At 25.1% G+C, this 22,115-nt stretch overlaps 3 protein-coding genes across 4 annotated transcripts in view; 1 reads left to right on the forward strand and 2 right to left on the reverse strand.

The window, feature by feature from the left end:
- Positions 1 to 1,776: 1,776 nt before the first annotated feature.
- Positions 1,777 to 15,129, reverse strand: LOC111678924 (CKLF-like MARVEL transmembrane domain-containing protein 4). Of its 2 annotated transcripts, XM_046945652.1 has the most exons (4): positions 15,027 to 15,129; positions 14,661 to 14,927; positions 3,117 to 3,284; positions 1,777 to 2,396 (listed from the first exon to the last, which is right to left on the reverse strand). In XM_046945652.1, exons 2-4 carry the CDS (start codon positions 14,799 to 14,801, stop codon positions 2,196 to 2,198), a joined length of 510 nt encoding a protein of 169 aa, XP_046801608.1. In that variant the 5' UTR covers positions 14,802 to 14,927; positions 15,027 to 15,129; the 3' UTR covers positions 1,777 to 2,195. The 2 variants fall into 2 exon arrangements, with proteins under 2 accessions (XP_046801608.1, XP_023296150.1); XM_023440382.2 differs by having other exon boundaries at positions 14,661 to 15,120.
- A 3,070-nt stretch (positions 15,130 to 18,199) lies between these two features.
- Positions 18,200 to 22,115, reverse strand: part of LOC111678961 (cytoplasmic dynein 1 light intermediate chain 1) — a 9,821-nt gene continuing 5,905 nt past the window's right edge. Inside the window, exons 2-7 of the mRNA XM_023440428.2 lie at positions 20,997 to 21,187; positions 20,401 to 20,801; positions 20,075 to 20,304; positions 19,892 to 20,003; positions 19,649 to 19,828; positions 18,200 to 19,101 (exon numbers count right to left, since the gene is read on the reverse strand). Coding sequence (XP_023296196.1) covers positions 18,850 to 19,101; positions 19,649 to 19,828; positions 19,892 to 20,003; positions 20,075 to 20,304; positions 20,401 to 20,801; positions 20,997 to 21,187 — 1,366 coding nt within the window. The 3' untranslated portion in view covers positions 18,200 to 18,849. The remainder of the gene's footprint in view (positions 19,102 to 19,648; positions 19,829 to 19,891; positions 20,004 to 20,074; positions 20,305 to 20,400; positions 20,802 to 20,996; positions 21,188 to 22,115) is intronic.
- The window catches only part of LOC111678926 (armadillo repeat-containing protein 2), a 3,825-nt gene continuing 3,360 nt past the window's right edge, over positions 21,651 to 22,115 (forward strand). Inside the window, exon 1 of the mRNA XM_046945891.1 lies at positions 21,651 to 21,667. Coding sequence (XP_046801847.1) covers positions 21,651 to 21,667 — 17 coding nt within the window. The remainder of the gene's footprint in view (positions 21,668 to 22,115) is intronic.

The raw sequence follows: 22,115 nt of genomic DNA on the forward strand, positions 1-22,115 counted from the left end.
CCGTCTGTCTGTCTGTTGAAATCAGTTTTTAGAGGACCCCAGATATCGGCGAGATCCGAATCTTCAATAATTCTATTAGACATGCTTTCGAGAAGATCGCTATTTAAAATCAGCAAAATCGGTCGGTAAATAACGGAGATATGAGCAAAAATCCGAGACAACCTCTGAAAATTTCATCAAAAAATTGTTAAAAAAGCAACAAAAACACGTGTACATCTTTTTCTATGTACACGTGTGTGTGTAGATGTATTTGGTTTTATTCAGCTGTGTATTTTTTTTGTATGTTTGGAATCCAAACATACAAAAAATACAATGTTTACCAGCAATGAATCAGAGGTCGAAGTCGACCGGCTTCGAGTCGGAGCTTAGCCGCCGCCGAACTATATTTAGTTGCTTGAGCCGCCGCCGAAACATTCGGCTTAAATCGACTCAAATTTTTTTAATGTTTTTATTAACTAGACTTTAAAATTCACTATGGTGAAGGGTATATAAGATTCGGCACAGCCGAATATAGCACTCTTACTTGTTTATATGTACAAGAGGGAAATAACTAATTTTTGCGAAATTTTTGGCATATAAAAAAAAAAAATAATATAAAAATAAAAAAAAGATCTTTCATTAAATATCGATCAATAGAATTTTAGGAAATTTTATTAGAAATTTCGTTCGCTTTCGAATGCCAGAATTTCGCCATAATTTGCATCCAAAAGAAAAAAATTAAAACTAAAGTTTAAAATAATACTCTATTTGTTAATATTAAATTTTAAATATGTTCACGAATAAAAACCCTTTCGAAACAATGCAAAGGAACAAAAACTAAAATCAGTACAAAAACAAATATTGTCCAAACATGGACAAAAACATAAAAAAAGGTGACACACGATTTTTTAGTTTTATAAACTTTCATAATCTATTACGTTTTGGAATGAAGATCCGGAGTTTTAAAATTTTGAATTTAAATGGCTGGAATTCTTGTGAATATTTACTAAAGTTATTAACAATTCAGTTCAATTTAAAAGGAATAAAAAAACTTTGATAATTGTTCATATACCCCCAAGTCCATAAATATATAAATAGCTTATTTTAGGGTTATAACGCATATTTTCCATACAATAAACCATCAATAACTTAATAAAGCATTTATGAAAATATGAAAATTTTTCATTGAAAATCTATTTTCTGTCAAACTATATTATTAGAGAAATTTATGATCAATATCTCAAATGAAAACTTTTAATTTGTACTTCCTCTGTTACTTACTTATATAGTATTTTGGACTTAGGAAATTTTTATTAAAATATAACTGAAATAGGCGTTGGAAAAAATATAGAAAAACGAAGAAAATTAATTAACTTATTTTTATTCTTAACTTTTAACATTTTAATAAAAACATTAAAAAACAAGTACTACTTATTAAAGTTTTATTTTATTATTACAAAAAGTAAAAAATGAATTACAATTGTAATACATTAAAAATTAAATAAATAATAACAAAAAATATACTACATAAATACCAATGTATTTATGTATGCATGTACATATGTATATTTGTTTAGAGAAAAATTATAAAACAAAACTAGAAACAAAAAATTTAATAAAAAAAATATTAAAACACACATTAATTAAATTTAAATAAACTACGGACAAGAATTTAGAAAAAAGTCAATAAAAACCAAACAAGAAAAAAATACATTTAATAAAATTATAAATTACTTAAATACATAATTATCTTAATATTTTATTAATATTAATAATAAATGGGTGTATGTATGTGTGATTTAAATTGTTTTGGCTTAATTAATTGCATCGATGACTATTTTCGTTATTTCCTTTACTATTTTAATTTTATTATGTTAGAGATAATTCAACAATATTGTTCAATTATGTATTACATTCCATTGGGATTAAATGGAGTTGATTTATAATTTATGTTATGGTGTTCAAGTACAAAGAGGATAATATTTAGTTAATTTTTTTTTAATTAAATAATAAATTGCTAGTATTTTGTTCTTATTGGTATATTGATATTATTATTTCGGTGTACAGATATTTTTATGCAATTGAATGCGTGGGCGTTTTAAATAAAATGCCTTTCTTCGAACACTTTTTATTAAATATTGATTGGTATGTTTGTTATTTGAACTTCTTGCTGTTTTTTGTTTAGCAAAGTTGCTAAATTTTTTTGAAATATTCGCTTAGATTGTGGCACCACTTTTGTGCTCTAAATACAGGAAATATGTACCAGCAGCATAGGCCAAAAAGTTGAACAAGCCAAATACACCAGCAGCAATATTCGATCCATAATAATTGTGCCCATACGCTGGTGACCACTTGGCCAATTGCACTACAAAGGCAATGAAATATAGAAGGGCTGCAATACCAGTATTAAGAAGTTCCTGAAAAAAAAAACAAATTAAAATATTATTATTTGTATAATCATGTTTATAAAAAACAGTTTTAAAAACATTTCCAACCGAATTTTTGGATTTGGATTTGATTTCTTTTTAAAGTTAATCGAAACATTAAAATTTAATTGATATTTTTAACATTTAAAAAAGTGAAGTTTTATAAAATAATATTCAATTTTAAAGATTCTGAAACCATTTTTGTGTTTTTTTAAACAGCGGCCAAAATTAAATCAATGTCTTAATATAATTAACAGATATTGAATAAATCAATATTCATTGAACAAACTTTCTTTATTATGTATTTTATTCAAGTATTATTTATTAATAACTGCCATCAATGTAAACCAGTTTCTTTTTCGAATTAAAGCATAAAATGCCATAAATGATAAAATTCTTGCCTTTGATTAACTTGTTATCCAAGGTTTCATTGGTTGTGCACTCAGGCAAAATGTTGGTCAACATACATGAACTGTTTCTATCATTAAACCTGTTACAAACATTCTTTATTGAATATAATATACGCAATTGGCAAAGGTTGACTGGTAGTAACATTAAGGTGATTTCTCCCTCTTCGTTCTAAATTGACAAATTCTTAATCTTTGTAAATAATTAGGAAACCACAAGGCTAAACCAGTTAAGTTAAGGTTGAAAATTAGTTGTAATTCTTGTGTTATCATTGCTTAAGAAAAACTATTTTGAAATACTTACTGTGAATATCCAATTGATGGCAACATTAAGAGCTTCTCGAATACCCAAAAGGTAAGCGAATATCCATAATAGTGTTGCTATAAATGAAACTACCACAACAAACAGGAAGAAAGATGTGGCTGAGATGAGGGCAGGTGAAGCGCAAGCCATACAAATTATACCCAAGATCTGGAAAAATAATTATTAAATGATTATATATTTATTTGGGATATAACTATTGACATTTGTTACAAATATGACAGTTGGAATAGTATAATGGAATAGTGCATTAAAAAACTTAAGAATTATTTTTTTAGGATTGTTAAAAAGTTTTCTTTTTGTGATATTTTCAATTATTTTGGAAGAATACATTTTATTCCTTTTATAACTTGTTTTTATAATTAGTAATGACTGTGGACATACTTTAAAAGATAATTTTATAAATTAAAGAAACATTTTAAAAATAATTAAACTCTTTTGGACAACTTTTGCTAGGAATAATAGGTGAAAAGTTACACTAATTTAAATAAAACCCTGTATGACCAAAGTGTCCAACATTGACATTTGGGTGCAAATTTCAGCCAAATTTGAACATATCGATTTTATGACATGGGTCACTTGAAATTATATATTTTTAAACTTTTTTGAATTGTTTAGAAAAATACTTGAAAACGATGATGCATTATTTCTATATGCATATGTATTTGTAATTTATGACAATTACTCATTATTGAATGATCAGAAATATTCGTCAAGTGTAGGTGTTTCTTATTTAAATACTTGTTGTATTGAAAACAAACAAAACAATCCACAACTGTAGGTGTTTGAAAAATATTTATGTATAATATTAAAATTGTCTATATGCTAACAATTAAATTTTTATGTTTTGAATTTAGTACACGAAGGAATTATTTAAAACTTGCATATGTACCTTCCAGTATTAAACTTGACATTTACTTAAACTAAACTGATAATTTTCATTCATGAATTAAATTTTCAAAACAACAAACAAAAAATCTTGTTACATTCTCAACTTTTGTTTATTATAAATATGTATATGTATGTGTGTATATATTTACTACAAATAAAAACTTGTTAAAAAGCTGAGCTCATCTTTTAACAAAAGCAACACATTTTGCATTTAAACCTCTTATTTTGTTTTTGTTTGCAAAAACCTGTTGATTTCTTATTTTATCTGATTTCATTTTTCTACGAGCATTCGTAAAATTGTAAACAATAATTTTGTTTATTTTTTGTACGTTTTATTTTTTATTTTTTTTTTTTTTTTTGTTAAAGTTACGTTTTCATATGTATATTTATATTCTCAGTGTAAGAAGTCTGTTTAATGTATGTTAAAGTTTACGTCACACCTGTTGCTCTATTATATAGTCGCAGATACGAGTACCTGTATTCATACAATATTTCTATACATAAATACATATATTTTTGTACATAAATACATATATCTGTTATAATATTACCCTACATCTACAAATATAAGAACTACATATCGCTCGCTGATTTACTACAAGTCTTAAATTTTTTATCTGTTTTAATAAATATCTAAAATTTGATTTTTGCTTTCATGTTTTAAAATATAAAAAAAAAATAATTTAAGTAAAATATTTTTTCATATCCCATGATACCTTTAAAACTGATTTAAGAAATTCTAAATTCAATTAAACATTATTATCAAAACGTTCTTTTTGGATTGCATATATTGCAGATCTTAGTTTTTTTGACGTTATTTTAATCATGACCAAAAAAGCTGTTTCTAATAACTATTTCTATGGTTCTAGTAGTAAAAATGAAGATTACTTCTTTCAATGATCATGTTTATGAAACACAGTTAATTAAGGTTACAATTATAAACTTTTAAGGATGAAATTAATTTGAAATTCGTGTTTAGTGATATTATTTCCCTCAGACATTTGCATTCACATACAGGGTACATACATATGAAATAAACGCCTTAATGAAAGAACTTGAAAAACTTGTTTTGTTAAGAGACATTTATTTTGCCAAAGATGTAGATATGTAGCTAGTTATTTTTTAGGAATTTTTTAACACATACTACGTAATTGCATATTTAATATTATAAATGTTTTTTTTATAAATATACAAAAGTAGTGACGACGAAACCGCATTTATTATTTTTTCTATACTATTCTAGGTTTCAAATTAATTATTATTTTTTTAATGACAACTGCTCAAGGCTGGTTATTGATGTAAATTTTTATTTGAACAAGTAAAAAAAATAAGACAATCCTCTGCAAGGGAACATTTCTAAAGAAGTTGTATGTGTAAGAATGTTGATTATGTATGCCTTAAAAATTCTTGAGAAAAAATCTAGCTTTAACAAGACAAATTATTAATAATATTAAATATATAATAAAATGTCCAATAAATTAATAACTGATGTTACTATTGTTTTTAAACATAAAAATTATGAGGTAATAAAATAAACTTTAATTTGTTTTATATTTTTGAAGATTGGTAATATACATGTTTTTTAAACATTTTTTTAAGACATAAGAACCAAAGTTAAAAATTGGGTTTGGTTTCAAACGTTAAAAAAATTCCTCATAAATAGCTAATTTTATGCAAATATTTCAAACATTTATTTTGAAAGAAAATATAAATATATTTATGTATAAATATGTATTTTTTTATACATATACATTTCGTTTTATAGTTTTCGTTTTATTTTGTTCATTAGTGTCTAAAACCAAAGATTTAAAAGTGTAAAAGTAAATAAAGATTTGAAATTGATTTTTTAAAAAATTTTGTATTTAAAATAATATTTTCTTAAAATTTTTATCAGGTCTTTTCAAAACGCTGAGAGTGAATATTCTATAGAGTCGTGGTATGATATATTTTTTTACTTTGTAACATCTTTAAAAAAAATCTGGTCCTGGTGATTTGAATGAGTAAAGATTTTACTATTAATTAACGATAAAGTCATATTTTCAATATTGGTTGGATAAGATTGGCATTTAGAAAGAATTTTGCTAAGTCTAGGAGAATAGCCCACAGCCACTATAGAATCGAGTTATGATATATTTTTTACTTTGTAACATCTTTAAAAAAATCTGGTCCTGGTGATTTGAATGAATAGAAATTTTATTATTAATTAACGATAAAGTCATATTTTCAATATTGGTTGGATAAGATTGGCATTTAGCAAAAATTTTGCTAAGTCTAGAAGAATAGCCCACTGCCAACATTATTCTATACGAACTGAAATATAATTTTCAATGTATTTGTCATCTCATCAAAATATTTCACTTTCACTATTTACTTCACATTTTTGCGAAATAGGGCTGGGTAAATAGTTATTTTTTATTGCTGCTCTTTATATTTTATCTTATCTGAGGTACACTTTTGTACATGCTAAATCAAAATAATTTGTTATTATTAGATACATATTAAGAAGCGATATGCGTTTTTCGATTCTACATGTGGAAAGTACAAATTTTATTTATCACAATATATTTCATAAAATTCGTATGAAAATATTTTGGTTTTAGCTTTCTTTAAAAATTTAATTTATTATAATAATTATTATAAGAGTTTAAAAATAAAGAATAAATAAAATATATTAAAAAATCATATTTTTTACATGTACTGACTCATAAAGGTAAAGTGCAGAAATATAACGAAAAATTGTTGTTTAATAATGAACAAAGTTAATTACGAAAATTACTCGATTTCAATAACATTTTTATTGATTAGTAATACAAATTTTTGTTAAATGGACTTTACATACATACATATATGATGTCTGCAATATGGGCATTAATTTTAAATCGAACTGATAAGAACAAAAAGGTAAATCACCCAAATATTTAGTGTTGTTTAATAACCATAATTATTTGTTTTAATATCTGACACATACGTGTCATAATATACATACATAGCCGAGATTTACACGTTAGGTTTTTTTTTTTTTAAATAAATATGCTAAACATAGTTTTCTTACTTATGTATACATATTTTTATGTTATTTATTCCGATTCAGAGTTTGAAGATTTTGTTTCGAATAAATAAGAGGAATTTAATTCTAAAAAACGAAATTGCTTAATCGGTTTGTCATCCATTGATATATCCAGGAAAATTAAACTATATATTTCCGGTTCCCCTGCGTATAATTACTTTTAAAGTTTATGTTTTTCATGTAAAGTGATTGGCTTTGACAGTGAATTTGATGAAATTACAATTTCACTTAATAAAAATGAATAATAAGGAAAACCAAAAGAAAACTTATAAAAAGTGGGTTTGGTAGCAAAGTTATGACTTCTTGTGTGTAATAACAAGTTATGCTCTACTGCTCAAGCAAATTTTATTGAATTTAAAATTATATATAAGTAGAGTATTTATAAACATATTTTACAAAAAATTACTTCTACTCAGTGGTAATTTGACACGTTGGCTAAGACTGAGTTTCTTAAATTAATCAAACATCATTACATACATATATATTTAAAGTCTTATAAGGCGTCATTATTTGTCACCTAATAAAATAAAAACATATTTAAATAAATGTATTTGTTTATATTTATGTATATACGTAAGGGTTAAACAAATACTGGGAAATTGATATCTTTGTTGGAGTACAAGTACAATTTAAACTATTGAAGCGTTTCCGTTTTATGTTTTTTTTTCTTAAAACTTAAAATTATATGTTATATAACAAATAAAAAGATGCTAATATATATGTGTATGTAAGGTATGTTTTTATATAATCTATACTGACGTAATTTTGAAAGCTAAGTATTTTTATTCATGGCTATCCTTAAAGCAATGAGACAATTTTTTAAAAGAAAAACTCAAGAAAAATTAAAAATGTACGTGAGAAAAACATCAACAGTGTCCAAAAGTAAATATAAAAATGAAAAAAGCTAAAAGTAAAACAAAAAATATGTCATCAGTTGGCATTTGGCCAGATAAAATGGTCTATAAAAACTACATTACCAAATAACATAAAATTATAAATATCTTAACGTACTACAATTTCAAAATCAAATACAAAAAAAAAAACAAACACTTGTTTATTTTTTTAAAAAAGAAAATTTTATGAAAATATGTTTGTGTTTATCAAAATTCAAAATATTAGTCATATAAATTTATTTATAATAGATTATGGGAATTAATCATTTGTAGAGTGTTGTCAATTTTATTAAAAATTTCGTTTTAATTTAAATCAAAATGATATTGTTGTTAAATTTTAAAAATTTTCTTTGATATTTATTATTATTATAATTTTATTTATTTTTAATTTTATCTCCGAAAGAAAATAAATATTCAAATTGAAACTCAACAAGCTAAATCGGATATAGCAGTATTGGCAGTGTTGTAAGTAGTGTTTTGCTTTTCTCATTCCCTTTTCATAACCGTCATTTAATTTGTTTTAGTATTTCCATTTTGTTAGTTCATTGCACTATATGAATATACATACATACATATGTATTATGTACGTTTGTCGGTACGCATGCGCACCTATTACGAATACTATTAAATATAGATGATGACATTAATTATTTATGTGTGTAAGTTTGTTTTGTTGTTGTTGCGCTGCTGTTGTCGTCACTATAAGAAGTAGTTTTTTGTTTTTTTTTTTACAATAATAATTTTAACTTTCCCATTTCACCCATTGTTACCGCTCTTTTTCTTTTCTTTTGTTTTCGTTTTTTTTTTCTTTAACTCAGGCTAGACTTTTCAACAAATTATTCATAATGAAAGTTGTCAACTGCAGTTCAACATACCAGTTCTCCAACAATCGGCCGAAATGAGGTTAAAAGAATTCAAGAATACAAACACACATATATTCAAATATAAATAAATAAAGATTCACTTCCCCGCTTAAAAAAAAATCTTAAAATAACATACAAAATGTGGGAATACATATTAGATCAAAGCAGACTATGTACCTAGTTGGAAATGTCTTACGTCTAACCCGTCATAAAAACTTTATATCGATTATCAAATAATGTTATTTTTGAAATATACACATAATGATTATTTCATTAAGTTCAAATATATCTAAACTTTTATTAATTAATTGAAGTTAAGGTCGTTAGTTCAATTAAGACTAACTGTGTTCTAATAAGAAGCATTGTGAGTACATACAATGTGCAATGGCTTTTTCTAAGCTTATAAACAAATAATTTAACTTTCGTTTTTTACAATTGCAAAAGAATAAACCTTATTTAGACTAAACATTGCATTTGAATTAACAAAACAACAAACAACCATATTTGGATGGAATAAATAACATAAAATTTCAAATTTCGTAAACAGAAATTTCAATAACACTGTTGGCGTAAGGAACTTGATATGCGAGTTTTTGTTTATACATTTTAATTGAATCATTATTTAAAAATGTACATACAAACAAACATATGTACATAAACACACATAAATTTATTAATAATAAAATAAATTAATAAATCATAAATGTTTAGTATTCGTCAACATATGATGTATTCAAATAAGAATTTTGTTTTAATTATATATAAATTTTTATTAAACTAGATAATCAAATTGAATTTTTCAAGATTTTTGCTTAAGAAATCAGGTTTTGTAAAAAAAGCTCTTCTGACTCGAACATTATTTAGTTTTTATTCTATGTTTACTAAATCATTAATGTACGTACTACGAATTTGCATCATCGCATAATTTTAGAATATGAATGAATACTATTTTCAATTTATATATATTCAAAACAAATCGTAAGGCTGTAGTGGATGTCTTGCTCTTCGATTACTGTAACAAATAATGTTATTTGAAAAAATGTTATCTTCTTATTTTATTTATCAATATGAAAATATGTAATCTAATAATATATTATTTTATAAATAAAAAATTGTTCCAATTAGTTCAAAATAAAAAAATGTATCGAGTGAATATATATAAAACTATATCCGCCAATTTCAAAAATTTTGCAGAACCATCAGAAATTAATTTTTGCCCCCATCTATGATCGATAACTTAAGACTGAAATGGAACTATTAAAACTGTTTTAAGTTTAAAATACTTTTCCACACAAACACAAATTTTGAGATACAGAAAATTCTTAATACATATGTGCTTCAATTTCTTACAGTGCATTATTTTAGGTTATGAAAAAGCACAAAAGTGATTCAATTTCGCTATTACATTTCAATGTCTGTTTATATGTATGTACGTTTGTATTTGTAATTTTATGACGTTTATTAACTACAACTGCATGATCTAATACTTGCAAATCGTCTGCTTGAAAATTATTCATATTCCGTTTTTTGTTTTTTTGTTTTTATAATGTTTAATAAAAATGTGCATTCTAACAACAGTTTAGATAATAAAAGATGACATAAATTAAGAACATATTACTTGTACGTATGATTAATAAAAATTTAAAAATTACGGTCATTACAAAAATTTCAAAGGAGCCACTCGGTGACAGAGATGTAAAATTAAGAAATATTTTTTATGAGCCTAATAAATATTCAGCCTAGTTTATTGAAGTAAGAATTTCTCAAAAAAGAATAAATATGTACATATAAATTAAAGTACGTATTCAATAAATTTATTTGTGAATACAATAATGAAATTTATTGAACTAAATTATAAATTTTCCCATTCACTTTAAACAATTGCAAACATGCGACTTGTTTGACTCAAAATATAAAGTATTTATACGATGGTGCTATACATATTCATACATAAATATTTGGTATGTACATATAAATATAGTTTTTAAAAATTTTAAATATTTAAAAAAGCAGCTGGTTGTTTTCACACATTTTGAGATTTTATTTTTTTTTTCTTCTATTTATTTTCTTAGATTTTGGAATGTCTATATAAAATGTACATATGTATATATGTACATACAAAAAATTGGACATAAATAATATTTAAGTTATCAGGGCAATAACTATGTCAGAATCATTCCAAATTAGCAACAAGAAATGTGTGTGAATAGGTTAATAAGTTTTGCCTAAAAACCGCAGTGTTTTCAGTTTTTTTAAATTTACGCCGACAATATTATGATCAACATCATTATTATATTCATATTCTACAAATATTCCAAAACAGCCAAAGAATAAATGATGATAAAAAGCAGGTGTTAATACTCGTGACATGACAAAAATAAAATTAAAATCCATTGAAAACGTTACGTTAGTGTTGTCAACATCAAAAGACAAACGTTTTTTTTTTTATTATTTATATATAAACTTATATACATAAAGTTTAAAATATTTAAATAAAAGAAATGATAATAACACAAACAAAGGGGAAAATTTACTTATAGTAAAAAATATAATTAAAAAAAAAAAACAAAACAAAATAAAAAATCTAAATCAAATAAACTTTTGGCAGAATGAGCTCATTTAAAAGAATATCGTCGCTGCGCCTAGGAAATGAGTTTTGATTATTTTTGTATCAACTTTTTAGAAGATTAAAACAAACGTTTTTATAATTTAATTAAATTTTTATTAATTTAAAACATATAGATTTATTTAAAAATAACTAACATCATGTGTGTTCCAAAATAAACAAAATAATTTATTTTCGTTTAGTATTTATTATGAAGGACATTTTTATACAATTTATGTACATATGTATGTTCATATGTACATAAAGGAGACCCCAAAATTAAATTTGTGGAAGTTCTGCCGAAAATTAAAATTTCGTTCGTTATAAGATAACAATTCTAAATATTTGGTGAACTGGATAAGAAAAAAGATACAAAAAATTATTACAAGTAAGAGAGTTACATTCGGCCATACCGAATTTTCTATATCCTCCATCATATTTTAGAGAGATTTTGGCTTGATTACTTGTTATGTCAAATTTCATCACTATTTTAGTATTTTTCATAATTTCATCGATATACTTGCTTTTAAGCCAGTAGAGCGTTAAAATTATTTGATAAATTGGACCTTATATGTTGAGTAGAGCCAATTATGGAGATGTTATAAAATGTTCCATATGTTTGACAAACATTTTGAGAAACCATACATTAGAACCATATATTCCCTATACAAACGAGACCAACCCTTTGTACAAGTCGCTAATTTACTACAAGACTGTCACAATCCAAAATTTTGGTTTTTCGCACTGACTACTAGAAAATATGTATGCAACATATTAAAGTTATTTAAAAAATAGTAAAATCTTATAAAACAATAATGATTTGCTGAAAACGATTTTTTTTTTTTTTTTTGATTTATGCCGGTCTTGTAATAAATGAGCGATATATTGATTTTAATATAATGACAGTTTAACTTCAATGTTACTTTATTGCTTTGAATAAAACGGCTCGTTCTTTTTGTAATTAAATATTTATAGAAAATAATTATATTATGTACTGTATACAACAAGAAATAAAAAAACAAATGTAATATGCATATGTATGTAATAAATCAATAATATAAAATTAGAAATTAGAATTTCGAACAATTTTCAAAATTGATCCAAAAAGTATAAAAGTAAATAATATTTCGAGGTCAAACTTTTTTTTAATGTTCCGAATTAGTAAGAAATTATAATTAAAAATAATCTGTATTTCAATTGATTGAACAACATAATCAACCAATATAACATCATTAGTGAATTATATTTTTAAAGTAGCTTTTAAAATAAACAAATGCGTATTCACTTCTTTATTTTACATAAATACTAGTTATGAATCAAAAATTCAAATAACACTTGGCAATATTTGGGCAACAAGTTTGGAAATGTTTTTATATAAATTTATCAAAATATTCTAACATTCAACTCATTTACAACAAGGCTTTTAAACTATGGGCTACAAATGTCCTTCACATAGATTTATCAATTTCAAATATGTATATACATACATATGTATAGGTGTTTACAATATTAATTGTGTTAAATAAAATTTCAATTTAGACGATAAATTTATTAATGTATACTATTTGAATCTGGTCTAAATTTTGAATCCCTTAATTTGTTTAAAAGATATTGAAAAAATTGTAAAACGAAATTAAACATTTAAAGAATTTTTTTCTCGAAACGATTTTTTTGGAATATGCCAGTCTTGTAGTATATGAACTAGATACGGCTAATTATTCAATAATTATTCCTCATGATTGTTAATTTAAAATATTTAAGGTTTTTAAATGCTTCTAAACAAAAAAGATAAAAAACTGGAATTTAATGAAATTTAGACAACATTAGAAATATTTTACTTCGTTTTTATTATTACATTTAAAAAATAGGTCAATTTGATAAAACTGATTTTCATTCCGTTACATAATAAGTAATTTTAATTTCAAATATAGAAGATTTTCTTTATCATAAGAACACAAGCTAATTAAAAGTTAAATCAGTATATTAGATCGTATTTCTACCAAAGTTAAACTTTTAATTTACTACTCCCTATATGATTTCCTAAGAGATTGTTCTAGCAAAATAGCAATATATGTATGAATATAATGCGATAATACCTATTCATTATCTTTATTACTTGATTCGAAAATTTTCAGGACCTTTCGAACAACAAGTGTTTTAATCTAGAAAATGCAATTTTTATTATTTATAAAAAAGTATATTTTAAAAAATGGCTTATCGTAAATTGAACTAATCATTTGACTGGCATCTAACAAAAGTTTCCATTAATACCAATTTGCCAAATAAAACTTATCGACAAATGTGTATTTGACATTTGTTTTTCCGTTTCATTTTTAAACTAAAGCAATTTAAATATGAGAATTATGAGCATATGCTATGTATAAACTTTCCCAAAACTTTTCAAGATTTTCAATAATTTTAAACAGATTTTAGGACGAAAATTATTCTTTATGAATTTTAAACGACTACGGCAATATTATTTGTAATTAAATTATACAAATTTCCAAATACATTTCAGTAAACATGTGATAAACAAAAAATATTTTAAATTCATATTAGTTCAGACTTAAATGCATTAAAATTCTGATAAAAATTCCGTGTTCCAAATTTACGTCTATTTATATATACATATGTATGTACGTATATCTACGTAACGTTTATCAGTGAATTGATAAGGTTCGAAATTTATACCTTGTTTTTTTTAAACTTTATAATTGGTTAAATATGTATGTATGTAAGCCATAAACAATGACAACTATATAATTTTTAATCATTTCATTAAATAAGTTATTTATTATTTCAAGATTCCATGGCTTAAAGGTTTTTCTTTTTTATTTGCATAAACATTTTGTACTATTAAAATTAAACAACACCGATCTCCGAAACTGAGATTTTTCCTATATAGATATTATTTACTATTTCTTATAAATTTTTTTAATCGCAAGTGTGGTGAAATGTATAATATGAAATAAACGGAAGTGGTTTCCAGTTGCCGAATTTCCTCACTTTGAATTGAAATATGTGTTTTAAATATAATATACATAATTTAGTATGTATGTATAGTAATATCGAAATTAATATCTTAAAATCAGCTTTTAGGGAGCTAATGTTAGTTCCAGTTGGCGGTTAGGTTTTATTTTGAACCAATAATATAATTATATTATAATAATAATTTTTTAAAACATCACATATATTTTTTTAACTTACAAATTGCACAAGTTTAATAATACCAGGAACAGTTTGGAAATATCCAATATTAATCCTCAGTGCACTTAAACCACCACCTGTTGTAGGTGTCGCGGTTTGTGTGGTTGTGGTGCGTTCAACGGTTACTACAGTTTCCACCATTTTGTTTTAAATAATTATTATTGCTTCTGTTTATTTATTTTAATTAGATACAATTTTATTTGTTTTTATCTATATTTCTTTGTGTGTACGTAAATATAAATAAAAATATTTAACTTTTATATACCGCTAATTAAAAAAAAAGAAAAACAAATTTACGTATTTATACTTTTATATATGAAATTATTTAAAACAAAAAAATATTTCTAAATTTATTTGAAATTTTACCGTTCTTTCTAACCACCGACCGACTAATGTGAGCGACGCACGTTAATTTACTACTGTTGCGTATAAAAACTTTAGACGTCTTGATTGTTCAATTACTGCGCACGCAATAAGCTGTTTTCTTAAAGCTCTCGCTCTCTGTCTCTTAATAAAAATAAAATTAATATTTTATTAATTTTAATTCTCACTCTTTTATTCACTTCAAATTTTTTCTCTTACAAGCGATTTTTTATACAGGTTTGAATTAACCTCTCTCTCCTTCTCTGACAAAATGTTGTTGACTGAATTATTATACATATTAACTTGGCAAAAAAAAACAATTATTAACTAATACAATACAGTGCAACAATACATTTATACGTTTAGGTATGTATGTACATACTCCGCAGATCGCGGTGATTGTCACGAAAAAGTGAATTTACCTATCTATTTCCTCAGATTTAAAGAGGGTTCTCCTTAGGATACTTAGGAATACTAAGTTAGCAACTAACTTTCATTCGGCATTACAAGGCCTACATAATAGGTAACAATATTCAAACAATTTGTAGAAAATTCGATCTAGAAGGAATACATATTGTCTCATAACAAAACTACTGGGGACATACATATAAATACATACATATATATGTACATATATATATTTATCTAAGTATATGAAGTTATTTGACATACATACATATTTGTATTGTTTACTAACTAGTTATTTTAGTTATTTTTTCTGTTGGGAATTTTTAATAATTATTCCAAAACTTAATAATAATACAAAAAACAACTTTGCACAAACCCACAACCTTCTTTGCACACAAAGTTATGTGTATGTACATATGTACATACCAAAGTCTTTGTGGAACAGCTTTTTTATTACAAAGTCCACATAACCTACACTCGCAAACGATGTCTAATTTCTGGGGATAATGGATTGACTTGAAGGCATTAGAGTCTTTAGTAAAAAAATCAATTGGACAATTTCTTTACATACATATGTACGTACGTAATAAACATGAAAATAATTTTTTTTGTTTTGAAATATTTATTTAGCGAAACAGTCAAATAAAAAAATATCTTCCGCATGTCTTCAAATAGGAAAAAGATATATTTAAATATTATATTTGATAAATGTAACTTAAGCATAATTTTAGGAAATATCGTAAAGACTTTCATATTTTTTAAGAATAATTTATTCATAAACATTAAGAATTTTTTTACTTATAATTCGTATAATTTAAAATTAAATAAAGTTATTTTTCCCCAGAATATTGTCGGAAATCATTTTACATTTTCTTAAGTTTTTGGTGTAAAACCGGAAACCGATTTTGAAATTTTCCAAACATCAAACGTAATCTTGATACATAGTTAAAAAACGTGTTTATAAATTTCAATTTATACCGTCAAAATAAGGGTCTGTTCGGAAATGCATCAGTGCTCGGACATCAGATGATTAGTCTGATTCGTATACAAAAGCTATTTTTATTTTTGTGATCCATTTCCGATATACTTTTTATTGGAAGAAAAGAACATTACAAAGTTCGATTCATATCTTTGAAAGGTGCTTGACGTAGTAATTTATACCGATAAAGTAGATCTATAGATACATACATATGTGAGGATCAAGCATTTTATATAAAAATTTTATGATTAGTCATAGTTATAGCGACATGTTCTCAAAAGGCTCCTAAGTCCTTTAAAAATTAATATAAATGGGAAAAACAAAGTGTCTACTTTTTTTGCTGACTTTTACATGCCGTTTCGAATTTAATTTACGGATAGTGTGTTGGCATTGAATTTGGATTCTAGTTTTTTTTCCTGTGAATGATTAATTTCTCTTGAGGATTTATTGTTTGTACTTTTAATATCAGTGTTGAGTTTCGGACTTAGTAGATGTTTCATCTTTTATTTCTTTCTTTATATTTTTTCTCATCGATTTATACTATAACAAATAGACTCTCCTGAACTTATTCATACAAAGGATTTTTTTCATTGTATTTTTTTGGGTTGTAAGAAGTATGTTACTTTCTGTATACATATACCCATACAACGTCGATTAAAGATTGTCGGATATTTTTTTCCAACATCTGCTCAAACATACATAATTCCTAAATGCATTTACGAATTTATATGACTTCATATTATTAATTTAGAGTTATACTATTCGATTTTCAAAATTTTATATATTTTTTTCATGTCGATCGTAATGTGTAACAGGTGTTATAAATAGGGAAAAGCTTTTCCAACTAAGCAATAATCTAAATCGAGCAGCAATTGGATCTCCGCTCCGGAACGATCTAATTCTCAACTGGCTAAAGATTATCAACTCAGCAACAGCTGTATCAACAGGAAATTTTTTCCCAGGAAAGAACATCAACTCACAGCCATTCTGTTACAACAACTACAACAAAATTAGTACACAATTTCTTTATATGTTTCCATAAATTTTCAAAATTTTATTGATATTTTTAGTTGTTTTTACATTTATTTATTCTTGTTTGAATATTCTTTAAGAAACGAGCATTATCTTGTTTTTTCTCTAACAGTTTAATAAAAATTAACTAAAATTTTAATATTTTCATTTAACGTTTTAGACAATTGAAATTAAAATTTTGAATTAATTTTTTTTAAGTTGTTAGCAAAAGAGGAGATTAAGTTAATATTTGAATTACTTAATTAATTTATATAAACACAAAGTTAAGCAAATTTTTTTATTTATTTGTTAAAGAAATTAAAATTAGAAAAAATAAATAAAAAAATATATATGTATAGTTTTTACATTTAATGTTAAAGTGGATTGATTTCTTTCGTTATTTTCACTTTAACATACATCTTAACGTAAAATAAGGCCTTGGACTCTTTTTTCATTATAAGATAGTTGTGTTTATAATAAATTTCGAAAAAGTAAAAAACAAAAGATATTAAATTAAGTAAAATGTTAGATTATTTTAAATTAATTAAAAAAATGTTGCGTTTTCATAAAAGATTTTGTTGTAAACACACATTTCAATTTTTGAATTTTCTTTTAAATAAAAATTAAGAGAAATGCGAGTATTTCTGTTGATAAAAATGACGCCATAACTGTTAATTATTGTATATTTATAAAATAAAATAAAACAGTTAAAAGTGTTTATTTATTTTATTATGAAAGAATTGTTTGGGATTATTATCATTTTAATTTTCTTTATATATTTTACAGATTATGGAGTGTCTTTTGTTTAAACGATAAATCTACGATGGTTACATTATATTTCGTGTTTCTTTTTTATTAAACATATAAATCTTTGAGCAACTAAATCAAATTAAAAAGAAAACAAATGAATGTCTATTAAAAAATACTTTTAATTATTAAGCCATATTATTAACAAAATTGTTTAAAAAAGAGTTTATCCCTTTTTATATATTTTAAGTTGTGTACAATACTTGATTTCTTTTATTGCTTATTAAAAAAATTAAAAAATAAAATATTTTATATATTTAAAAAATTAGCACAACTTAAAAAGTGGATTATTTTTAGAAGCAAACAGTTGGTGTATGGAGGGCGGATGAAGAAAATAATTTGTATATATAAAAAACAATTTTTTTTTTAACATTTGTTTATAATAATTAGAATTTCTCTAGTGATCACTAAAGGTTCAATATAAAGAGGATGATAAAAGGCCATAATAATTTTAGTATTCTTTGTTGCATTTTTCCTTTTGATCTTTAAGTTCCATGCATTTTCAATTCAATTCGTTAGTGTAGTTCTATTATTTACTAATGAATTATTACAGTTTAAACGAAGAATTTCTGAAATTAGTGCCTCTGTGTTGTGATAGAGTGAGGATACCTCGCCTTTTATTTAACACTCGCTTTGCGAGAAATCTACATCCTTCTTTACACTCCTCGCTAGGCGATCCAACTCTGCGGCTGCATCTGTGCGCACAGATAATTTATCGGGAGTCATCATACTATCAGAACCATTAGTTCTAGGTGTACTCATGGCACCAGGTGGTGTTGCTGGTGAACCAGATTTTTTGTGCAACAATGAATTGAAGAAATTCGCCAAAACTCCTTCCCCTCCAGGAGTAGCAGGATTCATTTTAACGTCGAGCTGTTTAGAATATGTATTACAAATTGCATTTAATATTGAAAATACTGATTAAATCTTAAATAAAATAAAAAATATAAAATCTATAAACAAAAACAACTGCATTTTTTAATCATTACTTTAAACAAATAAATAAATATTTACATATGTATTTTCAAAGTTGTTAAAAGGCCAGCAGAGATAATAAAAGAACATAACAATTAAAAAAATATATTGGGATCACTTGTTCCTTATAGTATATGTTTTAATAAAACCATATAAATTATAACAAAGCCTTTTTTGGGTCAAAGTTCAAAATTATAGTTTAAAAAATTTAAAGATTTAACTATTTTATATGTATTTTAGAAAACCATTTTAAAAGTTTATAGAATGCAGTTGTTGTGTATAAATTTTATGTAAGATAGGTCGATTAATAGGAAAAATAAATGGCCAATTCCAATGAGTAAGTCCCATACAAACAAAGCATAATCTCAAAAAAATAGTTATTTATCCGTATTAGAAAAAGTAAAAAGTAACATATTTTAATATAAAATTTGAATTTGGATATCACCTTTCTAGTTGGTGAGTTCTGATTAGCAGAACCAGGGGTACGAGGCAAAGCTTTACTAGCCTGGGAACGCAAAGGTGATTCGCTACGTACTTGACCGCCTGCCTTAAGAACTTCTTGTTGTCGCGCCAAAAAGGTTTGTTCGTCTTCAGTTTGAATTTCAATTTCACGATTTGAAACAGCCTAAAAATAATATTAAATTAATTTGATATAAATATTAAAAAAATATATATAATAAAAATTTACTTTTCTAGAGGGAGGTGCTGTTATAATATCGGTGTAATAATCCTCAGCTTTACAAGAATGCATATTCTCATATAAAATACTTATTTTCTTTAAGCTATCCCAACCGGCAGGACTGAAATAAAACATAGAAATTTTTAATAAGAATCTAAAGAAATATTCGATGTTATTAATTTGTTTAGGTACATTAAAACCGCATCTTTTTCAACGACTAGGGCAGGAGTTCGGAATGGTAGGCCATAGATTCGATGTGTTAAATATTTATAGAGGAGATCACAGTTTTTGTCTTCTTTAACACTTGTATAAAAAAGTGATGTGCCATGCTGTAAACAGAAACGACGTATCCATTGTTGAATAAAATCGAAATGCTCATCCCGATAATCATATTCTTTTTCCAATGTTGTCATGTAGTCAGTCTAAAATCAACGTATAAAAGAATGTATGTATATAATATCACCGCAATATATTTATTATAGAAGTTATATATATAATTGTATTTTGTCTAAAATTACCTTCGTTACAACGACTACAATGTCCAAACCAAGATTTGTTAAAAGGGCTCCCTCAGTTAGCGGTAACAAATCATCATCATCTATGGAATTATTTCTCATCGTGCGTTTTACCGGCGAACCAGGATCTAAATCGTCTCCAACTTCACAATAACTTTGCCAAGAAGTTATTAAACGCTGGCGGGCTTCTTGTTTCTCTTCAGGTTCTAGTTTTAAAGTTTCAATATGATCAGACAAAACCTTTATCCAATGATTTAGTTGTTCCAACCAAAACCATGGTTGGGTCATAGATACTGTAAGTATAACCAATGTGTGTGCATAATTGGTTTCATTTAAAGCAAAATGCAATAAATTCTTATGGCCTGGATCACCATCTAAAACCCAAACACTTAAACGGGTCATATCTGAAATTAAATTTTCAGAAATTTTTAAAATCAAAAACAAATATACTTATCTTTATATGACCATATATCACTTAATTAATACAAGTTCAGCTCGTAATTAGATAAAAATTTTAAAAAGTGCGAAAGACACTTTGTTAAGTTGCCAATGATCCTGTAAACTAAGCGATATATATATTTAAATGTATGTATAGTTACCATCTCTGTATTCATCTTTGACATCTATGTAGGCATATTCTAAACCTGAACCTTTTTTAGGATTTTCTACACCCTGCAATTTAGCTACTAAAGTAGTTTTTCCAGTGGCATTATCACCCAATACTAATACCGATTTATTTGAAGGAAGTTTCGTGCTGCCTTGTTTTTGTACTTCACTTAATATTGAAGACCTGAAAAAAACGAATATATATAAGATGCTTTAAATTCACGCTGTACTTATTACAAATTAAAATTGCATTTCTTTGTGGATTGAATTATCAATGTTATATGTTTTTTCTATGTATGAACAAAAATATTTGCATGTCTGCTGTTTAGTGACACATTGTATGTATATTGTGACAAAATAAATGTTTTATTGCCTTTTCCGTATATAATCATAAATCCTCATACAACTTTTTAAGAGAGTAATAAATTTTTAATGATTCTACTTACGAATAACCATTAGGATGAGTTCGTAGCCTTGGTTGTTCTGACAATTGCAATTTAACAATTTCCGTGCGCAGTAATTGAAAAACATTTAATTCTTCCAGGCCACTAACACTACCAAGTCTATCTACACTTGTTTGTACTTGACTAATTGGAATTATCATTATTCAAATTGAAATCCTTTATTTTATAAATGAAACATGCACTATGTTAAACCATTCAATGTATGGAAATAAAAAAGTCTAGAAACAATTTAATTTAATTGGATTATTTTGAATTAAATTTATTTTTCCAATTAAAATAATAATACAACTTATTTGACCACTGTTTGTCCTTGTTAGGTAGAGTATTGTATCCTTAAAAGTTTATTTGTTACTAATATAGTATTGGTGGTTGAAGAGTAAAGCAAACTTTATTTAGGAAACAAAATAACTAAATTGTATTGTTTACGAAGAGACAAACAAACATCATCAAATTGAAATGAGTGTAAAAAATACAATTTATTAAAAAAAATATTTAGCGTGTTTCCTTTCGTGTTGCAATAGAATAAAATAGTTTAAATGTATGTATGTATGTGAATATAAATGTAGGGTTTTGAGTGTTTAACTAAATATTTGTTGCTTATGTGGAGAGCAAGTAATTTCAATCTATTGATTTGTTCTAAGCGGCTTA

This window comes from Lucilia cuprina, chromosome 3 (assembly GCF_022045245.1).
Source record: "Lucilia cuprina isolate Lc7/37 chromosome 3, ASM2204524v1, whole genome shotgun sequence".
Classification (NCBI taxonomy): Eukaryota; Metazoa; Arthropoda; class Insecta; order Diptera; family Calliphoridae; genus Lucilia; species Lucilia cuprina.